General features: G+C 36.3%; 1 protein-coding gene across 1 annotated transcript in view; it reads right to left on the bottom strand.

Annotated features, from left to right (window-relative positions):
- Positions 1 to 2725: 2725 nt before the first annotated feature.
- Positions 2726 to 11983, bottom strand: part of LOC117334509 (molybdopterin synthase catalytic subunit-like) — a 39954-nt gene continuing 30696 nt past the window's right edge. Inside the window, exons 6-7 of the mRNA XM_033894179.1 lie at positions 3243 to 3366; positions 2726 to 2954 (exon numbers count right to left, since the gene is read on the bottom strand). Coding sequence (XP_033750070.1) covers positions 2886 to 2954; positions 3243 to 3366 — 193 coding nt within the window. The 3' untranslated portion in view covers positions 2726 to 2885. The remainder of the gene's footprint in view (positions 2955 to 3242; positions 3367 to 11983) is intronic.

Raw genomic sequence — 11983 nt, 5'->3', positions numbered from 1 at the left:
GTCCAAAGTGAATTAAACAAACAGCCATTATAATATCTCTATTCCAGTAATGAATTAAAACAAAACAATTTAAAGAATGCTAGGATTTTATTTAGTGCAAAATTAAACGTATACACAATAAAGATATATGAATATACACAACACTGGATATTTGTAAAGTCTATGTGACTAACAATATATCCTCTGCCACTTCTGCTTATAACAATTAAAATTATATAAAAGTCCCGAACCCTGAGGGAATCATAGAAGTAGATATGAACATCTATATTTCTGGTGTAAAGGAAACTCGCAACCTTCACATCCTTCGGGTCTACTGAAGTTGCTCACATTCTGTCCCAAAGGGCTGCTGAGACGTCCTGTGGAATCTCAATCTTGAAGTGAGGAGAGTCCATGTGCTTGTTGAAAAAAATGATGAGAATCCAGGCAACCACTTCTTGCAAACCTTAAGCCGTATGTGCATATCATCAAAGGAACCTTCTCGACGTGCTCTTGCGAAGCATGGTCCTTACTTCCTCCCTCAGGGCAAGAGCCTTTTATGGATCTCCTGGAGGATGCTGCTCACAATAACATAACGTCATCATTTTATGTTGGGTAACCAAGTCGTAAATGATGATGTCATTAATTTTGACTCCTGTCACTCTTAGAAGCATGCCTTGGAGGCAAGGTGGTAGCTTCTAATGGACCGATAACATTGTACAGCAACCTCAGTACGAAGCAAATATATGTTGGTGACAAGTTGGAAGGCATCAGCCACCACATAGCATAATAAATTAATGTACATGTAGTGTATATATTTCTAAAATTATATAAGATGATCTAATAAATATAAAAGGGTACGTACAAACACCATAGTTTCCCACTACTAAATTAATGTAGATAGGGTTTTAAGTGAGAATTGATAGTGACCAATATAACATGGAGGATGTTACATGTGTTTCCATATTCCACTTCATATCAGCTTGATGAAGCAAACATTTTCACATGGATAATGAAAACAAATATTAGTCACTTTCCAAATCTCATTAAAAATTGATTTCATTAAAAATTTAATTTTAAAGGCCATATCAAGACATTAAGAGAATTTTTTGAAGCAGAATTGAAAACACTGTTTTTGTTCTATAACTATAGTCACCTTTATGTGATACATTAATGTACTGTATAAGATGAAATGTTTGTATTATGTACTTGTTTTTGTGGTTTGGAGCTTTCAAATTATTTCATGGGTATAAACATTCATGGCTAGCCCATGCAACAATAATGTAACAATAACACATACAACAATATTCATTGTATTCATAAAAAAAACACAAGTTTATACAAAATAAAAGTTTCATGTTATACAGTAGAGTCATAATGAAATGCAATAAATGTCATAATATCACTGTATCAATTGTATGATGTTTGTTTTTGTGAGTTTGGCCATTTTTCTACTTTTTCATCTTTCAACTTATTATTTCTTGACAAAACATTACTGAATTTAATACTGAGTAGGGGGAGACTTTGGCTATAATACACAAAAATGGATTCATCCAGGGACAAAAAGTAATTTGATAGTGGGATAAATTAAAACACTACATGGGTGTTGATAGTGGGATAAATTAAAACACTACATGGGTGTTGATAGTGGGATAAATTAAAACACTACATGGGTGTTGATAGTGGGATAAATTAAAACACTACATGGGTGTTGATAGTGGGATAAATTAAAACATTACATGGGTGTTGATAGTGGGATAAATTAAAACATTACATGGGTGTTGATAGTGGGATAAATTAAAACATTACATGGGTGTTGATAGTGGGATAAATTAAAACATTACATGGGTGTTGATAGTGGGATAAATTAAAACACTACATGGGCGTTGATAGTGGGATAAATTAAAACACTAGATGGGTGTTGATAGTGGGATAAATTAAAACACTAGATGGGTGTTGATAGTGGGATAAATTAAAACTTGGTTTGGTTTGTTTTTGTTTAACATCTTATTAACAGCCAGGGTCATTTAAGGACGTGCCAGTTTTTGGAGGTGGAGGAAAGCCGGAGTACCCAAAGAAAAACCACCGGCCTACAGTCAGTACCTGGCAACTGCCCCACATAGGTTTCGAACTCGCAACCCAGTGGTGGAGGGCTAGTGATAAAGTGTCGGTTCACCTTAACCACTCGGCCACCACGGTCCCTATAAATTAAAACATTACATGGGTGTTGATAGTGGGATAAATTAAAACATTACATGGGTGTTGATAGTGGGATAAATTAAAACAGTACATGGGTGTTGATAGTGGGATAAATTAAAACAGTACACGAGTGTGTTTATTAATAAATAAGTGACAAGGACATCATGGTAATAAAATGACTTTCATGTGTAATATCAACACTATAATGGCACTATGACCCTTGATCATCTATAGATGAAACCTGGTGAAATCAGGATACATCCATGTTACCTAACACAGAACATTGTACAGCTAGAAATGATCCCAATCTGTTTTCTCCTCATTTCGCCTCATTTCATTTTCTTTAAAAGTTTTGTGCCAGTAAATTACCGATTTGAATCTATAACTCTAAAATAGATTCAAATCTCTAAAAAATGAACTCTGAGTTTTTGTAAGAGTTATGGGCCTTCGTACACGTTCTGTACCTCAGTAAAACTTGGGACACATTGTTATTTAGCCAACAACCTTCACATTATTTACACTCCTCTTAGGACATGAAATAATGCAGTAATCTGGATACATTTACTTTTTCTCTGTTTAATATTTCAGATACATTGTTTTAGTAAATATAACATTTCTCCAATGATAATTTCAAATCTTCCTTAATACATTCCAATTAAGGTCTTATGACTTGGAACTTGTCACACAGCTCAACTGAAACAAGTCTGATATCAGGAAGTATCTTTCCATGCACACTCTTTGTTTTCCTTCCAGGCTGAACTTTCGTCCCCATAGATCTCCTGTAAAAATCACACTTCCATTAGACATCACTATCTATATTGCTGAGATTATGCATATGAATTCTTTTCACATCTTACATTGATGTTTAAGGAGCCAAATTTTTAATTTCATCTGAATAAAACATTTTTTTTTAAGGCCAAAATCTACTTTGTCTGCTACCTTAATCATTAGAGTTGATACCTTCATGCTTTCCATCAAAATGGGAGCAGAGACATTCAAGTTTCACAAATTTAATTTACAGAGATACATTTAATAGCTGTGATGATTAGTCACATTGGTACTAGTACCTTTTTCCATATCGGTACCACTGCCTTGACAGTGTCGATAGCATAGCCAACAGCTTCTAGACTTTCTTTCCTGTGTGGCGATGATACAGCTATCACTATGCTAGCTTCCTCCACTGGTACCACCCTGTAATAACAATCTAGGTTTACAGTAAGCATATACATTTAATATACTGTAAAACATAAAATGCTTGCGTGTTTCTCCTTTCATGGTTTGGAGCTTTCAAATTGTTTTGTGGGTACCAACAATTGTTTCGTGGGTACCAACTTTTGTGATTAGTCCATGCAACAATAATTTAACAACAATACTTACAACAATATTTGTGGCTCCATTACAACCACGAAAACAATGAAATTTTATACACGACAAACTTTCCTGTTATACAGTATATTTGTGTTCATAAGTCTTACTATAAGATTTACTAGTTTATCCTGCATTGCCCTGGAATCTCTGTATCTACCGTATATTTTTTTTAAATCTGGGTTTATCGTTTCACATACAAGTCATTTTTTAGGTAAATTTCTTCATAATAGCTTATGACTATCTCGCTGAACACATTAGAAGCACATCATATCATAGCTATCTAGAACAACTGGTATACATCTTTCCCAAGGACACAATCTCGGTTTGATAGTTAGTAACAACAGTTGCTCTGTAGAGATATGTTTTTTTTTACAAACATTTATTTTCTATAAATGTAAAAGTGAAGGGAATAAAGATAACTTACTACCTCATTTGAAGTTCATATGGTGTGAAATTTAAACAATTAAATTTTTAAGTTTTTGCTAACTGATAAATAATGTGATTGTATAGGTTTGATGGCAAATAATAGCACACAGGTACTCGAAGGACAGTAACCCTGGTAACCCTGACATTTACTGTTGAGGGGGGAAATCCCCATCTGGAGATTTCCTGCCTTTTTTCTCCCATAGTAGTCTATTTTCAGTAGGAGTGTATATTTTTGTTTTTCAAGTCTTTAGACAAAACTCTTTCTTCTCGTATATAGGAAGAACATGTATCACATATTAATTATACTTAAAAAAAATAGCTACAAACCTCAGAAAAAACATTTTCGTTAAGAACTTAGTTCAGGTGAAACAGCAACTAATTGGCTTAAGCAACAGGAGATGGAGGGACTTCCTATGGTCAGCCAAAAAACCTTGGTTGTGGTTGACTTTGGGGGTGAAGACTTTGTGACGAATGGAGCAGTGTAAAAGTGAAGGATTAGAGATCACTTTACTACACTGTAGTTCACATTGGTGGAAATTTACTTTCGCCTCAGTGGCAGGGTTAGAAAACTAAGACACCAAGAGGATGCTAGTTTGAGCCTAATTTAAGTGCAGGCAGGAGATTTGGTGCTGTTGCCATTCCAACTTAAGAGGTAGAAGTAAAGCAGCTGGCTAAGAGGTAAAACTTGGGTTGTGGTTGTCTTATAGACAAGACTTTGTGAAGGAGGTTGTATTTAGTATAGAGTATTATAAGCTAGGTCACATTACTAGCTCAAGCAAGCAGAACATTTCCTTTCCTTTAGTCTAGTGGTAGGATGTATGCTTAAGTGAGATTTCATTACTCCTTCTTATTACAGATATGCTAACTGATCAGTTTGTAACTGCGGTTACAATAAATATTACATGACACAGGTGGGAGTACAAGCCTATCATTTCCACAGAGAATTACACTGCCAATTTTCATTATTCGCATATGAGTTTTAGAGTTGCCTAATTGGTTTCCTTAATGGCCTGGTGCTAATTTCTGCAAAGCAATAATTCATACCTGCAACACACTGAAAGTGCCGAGGGATTTGACATCCAACATAATTATCACACGATGTACCTACATACATTTGAGAGGAGAAATTTGTCCTTAGAATTTAGGTCTGCGAGTAGCATGGGGCAGAACAATGTACAACCGTGCGAAGCCGAAGAAATAGACATTATTGTATCAAATGTCAACAAACGTTGAAAGGCAATATAAATTGTTTAATCACAATGCCACTGAGAATGTACAATTTCATGGCATAGAAAAATTTACAAAGTTTGAAAGAAATTGGTTGAAAACTGAGAGATTGCATGTAAGGGCAATAACGTTCACAAAATTAGTTGATTCACAATGCTGTTCAGGGGAACACAACTTCAAATCATGATTGTAAAGCCTACTGAAATTCAAAAAGATCAGCTGAAAAATGTCGGAGGAAATCTCCAAACAAACAAAAGTTTACATTGGATGAACAAATGTAGACATCCTATACCATTATACTCCTGGGGTTCTATATAAGAGCCACTTCTATTTCTGGGTTAAGTTTTTATGGAGATCATGCAATACCAAGTTTTATAATACTTATGCATTACAAGGCAATGTGGGAAGCATATATATACAAGTTGTATGTGTAATTTGAGATTTCACTGTCATCCACCATTGAATGATCTTTATTGGGTTTATACAAGACTAGTTTCCTGCTCTACTTTTCCTTTCTTTTCCACTTGACCATTGATAACATGGAGAACCTAGCTATATATATAATGATACCTAAAATGAACTTTTTCCGAGAAATAACAATAGGCAATGCATATGTGGGGACCACAGGAAACCTACATGTGAAATCTGCTAAAGATCCATCAAAAACGTTCTGAGAAATAGTGGTAGCTAAATACAGTGGTTAGGATGGGAACTGGTAAATCAATTTTTAGAAATTCTTGAGGAATAGCAACAATGAATTCCAAGTGTTAAATCCAAGATGGCTGCCTGACTGGGCCATTTTGGTTTTTCTAGTCCCTTTCAAATTTGCAATGGCATAACTAGGGACAGGGAACCTACAAATCAAATTTGAATAATAAAACATTCCACTACTTCCCAAGAAACAGAGATAACACTACTTCTCAAGAAATAGGGATAACAATCGTCAACTTTTGAAATCCAAGACGGCAGTCTGTTGGCCATTTTGATTTCCCAATCAGATTCAAATTGAAAGGGCACAACTAGGGATCAAGGCAACCTTACACATATTTGAGAAATATTCATGGAATTCTTATAAAAAAACAGTGATATTAAACTTCAATGGCCACATGTTGGTTAAGTTTGGTATTGTTTATGAAGTCCTATCAACAGCTAAGTTCATTTAAGGACAGCCTCCCAGTGTGCTAGCTGCATGCATGTAGTGAATGTTAGACCGCAATATGAAGGCATCCATTAAGACACCCCACGTGGTCACATTATATTGACAATATATGAACCTGGCGTCCCACTCCCAAAATACTGGGTGTTAAGCCAGCAAAAGCAGCAATTAACTACCAGTTTGTTTTTAGCCCCCTTTTATGATTCCTATAATATGCACTGCAGCCATGTCAGCTATTTTGATTTCTCAATAAGTTTTAAAATTGTGTCTGCACATTGATAACTAGAGACCAAGGGGAACCTATAAATTAATTATCATGAATTTGGTGTTGTCACAATCTCTACACTAAAATGTGGTGAGAATAATCTTTACTTTCCATGATTGCCTTGTGGCTTCACTGATCCATTTCCAATCGGCACATGCATAAAAACCAAGACTTACCCCCTACTTACTTTTAAGAAATAAACAAAACAATGTAATTAAAGACAGACATATCACAAGCTCAAAGTTATTCAAACAGCTGTCTGTTGAAAACTGGATAAATAGGAAAACTCCTTGTCAATTACTCATGCCTATTATAGTAGCCTTAGTGAGTAATTAGCTAGCCATATATAAGTTTAACATCACACAGGGAAACTGCAAAAGGAAGTACCACCTATAAATTATAGTCTGTTGGGATGTTTCACACCAACAAGGTTGCTATGTATCCAAATGTCACAACAGCGGTAGAAATTAGTAGGTCATAAGCTTAATTATTGATTACCTCCCTTGTGAGCAAACAGTCGGACAAGTACACCTATCAATATTCAATAGTTTTATTGCCTTCAAATTCCATAAGGCCAAAACAAGCAATCATTCCATTAACAAGTAATTATGGCACTAGAGATAAATTCATAACTATAACAAGTTTAGTATACATATCCTCTTTCTGATATTGGTCATTAACACAGCATTGTTGGACAACTTAATAGGTGATTAAAAGGAAGCATTAAACACAATCCTGACAATTTGAACATTACAGAGAATCTGTTAACTTAATGAATACTACTGTGTACAATTTAATTGGGTTAAATTTAACTTCAGTATCACTCCAGATTTCCTCATAGTACATAAACAAGTAAGTGAAACTGCTGATATGAACTTCAAGACTTCCTCACAGTAAGTTAACAGGTCAGTATAAAGTTACTGATGTGAACTTCAAGACTTCCTCATTGTAAGTTAACAGGTCAGGGAGGTTACTGATGTGAACTTCAAGTAAGTAAATGTGTCAGGGAGGTTACTGATGTGAACTTCAAGTAAGTAAATGGGTCAGTATAAAGTTACTGATGTGGACTTCAAGACTTCCTCACAGTAAGTTAAAAGGTCAGAGAGGTTACTGATGTGAACTTCAAGTAAGTAAATGTGTCAGGGAGGTTACTGATGTGAACTTCAAGTAAGTAAATGGGTCAGTATAAAGTTACTGATGTGGACTTCAAGACTTCCTCATTGTAAGTTAAAAGGTCAGAGAGGTTACTGATGTGAACTTCAAGTAAGTAAATGTGTCAGGGAGGTTACTGATGTGAACTTCAAGTTAGTAAATGGGTCAGTATAAAGTTACTGATGTGAACTTCAAGACTTCCTCATTGTACGTTAACAGGTCAGGGAGGTTACTGATGTGAACTTCAAGTAAGTAAATGGGTCAGTATAAAGTTACTGATGTGGACTTCAAGACTTCCTCATTGTAAGTTAAAAGGTCAGAGAGGTTACTGATGTGAACTTCAAGTAAGTAAATGGATCAGGGAGGTTACTGATGTGAACTTCAAGTAAGTAAATGGGTCAGGGAGGTTACTGATGTGAACTTCAAGTAAGTAAATGGGTCAGTATAAAGTTACTGATGTGGACTTCAAGACTTCCTCATTGTAAGTTAAAAGGTCAGAGAGGTTACTGATGTGAACTTCAAGTAAGTAAATGTGTCAGGGAGGTTACTGATGTGAACTTCAAGTTAGTAAATGGGTCAGTATAAAGTTACTGATGTGAACTTCAAGACTTCCTCATTGTACGTTAACAGGTCAGGGAGGTTACTGATGTGAACTTCAAGTAAGTAAATGTGTCAGGGAGGTTACTGATGTGAACTTCAAGTAAGTAAATGGGTCAGTATAAAGTTACTGATGTGGACTTCAAGACTTCCTCATTGTAAGTTAAAAGGTCAGAGAGGTTACTGATGTGAACTTCAAGTAAGTAAATGTGTCAGGGAGGTTAATGATGTGAACTTCAAGTTAGTAAATGGGTCAGGGAGGTTACTGATGTGAACTTCAAGAAAGTAAATTAGTCAGGGAGGTTACTGATGTGAACTTCAAGTAAGTAAATGGGTCGGGGAGGTTACTGATGTGAACTTCAAGTAAGTAAATGTGTCAGGGAGGTTACTGATGTGAACTTCAAGTAAGTAAATGGGTCAGTATAAAGTTACTGATGTGAACTTCAAGACTTCCTCATTGTACGTTAACAGGTCAGGGAGGTTACTGATGTGAACTTCAAGTAAGTAAATGGTTCAGGGAGGTTACTGATGTGAACTTCAAGCAAGTAAATGGGTCAGGGAGGTTACTGATGTGAACTTCAAGTAAGTAAATGGGTCAGGGAGGTTACTGATGTGAACTTCAAGTAAGTAAATGGGTCAGTATAAAGTTACTGATGTGAACTTCAAGACTTCCTCATTGTACGTTAACGGGTCAGGGAGGTTACTGATGTGAACTTCAAGTAAGTAAATGGGTCAGGGAGGTTACTGATGTGAACTTCAAGTAAGTAAATGGGTCAGTATAAAGTTACTGATGTGAACTTCAAGACTTCCTCATTGTACGTTAACAGGTCAGGGAGGTTACTGATGTGAACTTCAAGTAAGTAAATGGTTCAGGGAGGTTACTGATGTGAACTTCAAGTAAGTAAATGGGTCAGGGAGGTTACTGATGTGAACTTCAAGTAAGTAAATGGGTCAGGGAGGTTACTGATGTGAACTTCAAGTAAGTAAATGGGTCAGGGAGGTTACTGATGTGAACTTCAAGTAAGTAAATGGTTCAGGGAGGTTACTGATGTGAACTTCAAGTAAGTAAATGGGTCAGGGAGGTTACTGATGTGAACTTCAAGTAAGTAAATGGGTCAGGGAGGATTACTGATGTGAACTTCAAGTAAGTAAATGGGTCAGGGAGGTTACTGATGTGAACTTCAAGTAAGTAAATGGGTCAGTATAAAGTTACTGATGTGAACTTCAAGACTTCCTCATTGTACGTTAACGGGTCAGGGAGGTTACTGATGTGAACTTCAAGTAAGTAAATGGTTCAGGGAGGTTACTGATGTGAACTTCAAGTAAGTAAATGGGTCAGGTTAAAGTTACTGATGTGAACTTCAAGTAAGTAAATGGGTCAGGGAGGTTACTGATGTGAACTTCAAGTAAGTAAATGGGTCAGGGAGGTTACTGATGTGAACTTCAAGTAAGTAAATGGGTCAGGGAGGTTACTGATGTGAACTTCAAGTAAGTAAATGTGTCAGGGAGGTTACTGATGTGAACTTCAAGTAAGTAAATGGGTCAGTATAAAGTTACTGATGTGAACTTCAAGACTTCCTCATTGTACGTTAACAGGTCAGGGAGGTTACTGATGTGAACTTCAAGTAAGTAAATGGGTCAGGGAGGTTACTGATGTGAACTTCAAGTAAGTAAATGTGTCAGGGAGGTTACTGATGTGAACTTCAAGTAAGTAAATGGGTCAGTATAAAGTTACTGATGTGAACTTCAAGACTTCCTCATTGTACGTTAACGGGTCAGGGAGGTTACTGATGTGAACTTCAAGTAAATAAATGGGTCAGGGAGGTTACTGATGTGAACTTCAAGTAAGTAAATGGGTCAGTATAAAGTTACTGATGTGAACTTCAAGACTTCCTCATTGTACGTTAACGGGTCAGGGAGGTTACTGATGTGAACTTCAAGTAAGTAAATGGTTCAGGGAGGTTACTGATGTGAACTTCAAGTAAGTAAATGGGTCAGTATAAAGTTACTGATGTGAACTTCAAGTAAGTAAATGGGTCAGGGAGGTTACTGATGTGAACTTCAAGTAAGTAAATGTGTCAGGGAGGTTACTGATGGGAACTTCAAGTAAGTAAATGTGTCAGGGAGGTTACTGATGTGAACTTCAAGTAAGTAAATGGGTCAGTATAAAGTTACTGATGTGAACTTCAAGACTTCCTCATTGTACGTTAACGGGTCAGGGAGGTTACTGATGTGAACTTCAAGTAAGTAAATGGGTCAGGGAGGTTACTGATGTGAACTTCAAGTAAGTAAATGTGTCAGGGAGGTTACTGATGTGAACTTCAAGTAAGTAAATGGGTCAGTATAAAGTTACTGATGTGAACTTCAAGACTTCCTCATTGTACGTTAACGGGTCAGGGAGGTTACTGATGTGAACTTCAAGTAAATAAATGGGTCAGGGAGGTTACTGATGTGAACTTCAAGTAAGTAAATTGGTCAGGGAGGTTACTGATGTGAACTTCAAGTAAGTAAATGGGTCAGGGAGGTTACTGATGTGAACTTCAAGTAAGTAAATGGGTCAGGGAGGTTACTGATGTGAACTTCAAGTAAGTAAATGTGTCAGGGAGGTTACTGATGTGAACTTCAAGTAAGTAAATGGGTCAGGGAGGTTACTGATGTGAACTTCAAGTAAGTAAATGGGTCAGGGAGGTTACTGATGTGAACTTCAAGTAAGTAAATGGGTCAGGGAGGTTACTGATGTGAACTTCAAGTAAATGTGTCGGGGAGGTTACTGATGTGAACTTCAAGTAAGTAAATGGGTTAGGGAGGTTACTGATGTGAACTTCAAGTATGTAAATGGGTCAGGGAGGTTACTGATGTGGACTTCAAGACTTCCTCATAGATAAGTAGATAAAGGAGATCAAGGACACAAGAAAAACTCTTTGAAGATAGAAAAACATGACAGAACTGGGTAATGTCTTCTTGAGGGGATGGAAAACATAAAATAAACAGATACTCTCTCTTTCAAGAAGGAGAAACATGAGAGGCGTGATAACATGATAAGACTGCCAACATCAGAAATGGTTATGTCTAATCTCCACGAGGTAAAAAGATCACCATTATGAGACAGCCAACATCAGGACTGTGGTGAACGCTAAATAGGTACATGTCTCTTTGAGGAAATGTGTACACAAGAGAAATCAGAAAACACCTTCTGTAACAAAGAACATGATGATAATAGTTGTATGTTGCCAATTTATGTGTAAATTCTGTTGATCATGTTTCTATTATTTGAAAGTGTTGACATTTATTTATAATTAGCAATCAATCGCTTAGTTGATCAAAGGAAAACTATATTGGATCCACAGGAGCAGATCGTTAGCATGAAAAATAGAAACAGGACAGCATAAAAAGATCATTACAAAAGCTCCCAGTAATTACCTGTGTTAATTAGTATAAACATACAGACAGGGATCTCCTTCACATCCATTTCTCTATTGGAAACTTGATTCTGAAATGTTTTCAGAAACCGCCCTTCCTGGTTTGTGTCATTAATCTGTTAATGACCTAGTTACTGATTTCTACCACCATACCAACAGAATGTAAAATCTACTGTAATCATCCACAAATAAATCCCT

Source organism: Pecten maximus, chromosome 9 (genome assembly GCF_902652985.1).
Source record: "Pecten maximus chromosome 9, xPecMax1.1, whole genome shotgun sequence".
Taxonomy (NCBI): Eukaryota; Metazoa; Mollusca; class Bivalvia; order Pectinida; family Pectinidae; genus Pecten; species Pecten maximus.
The sequence above is the reverse complement of the archived record's forward strand: the minus strand, read 5'-3'. Positions and strand labels throughout refer to the sequence as shown.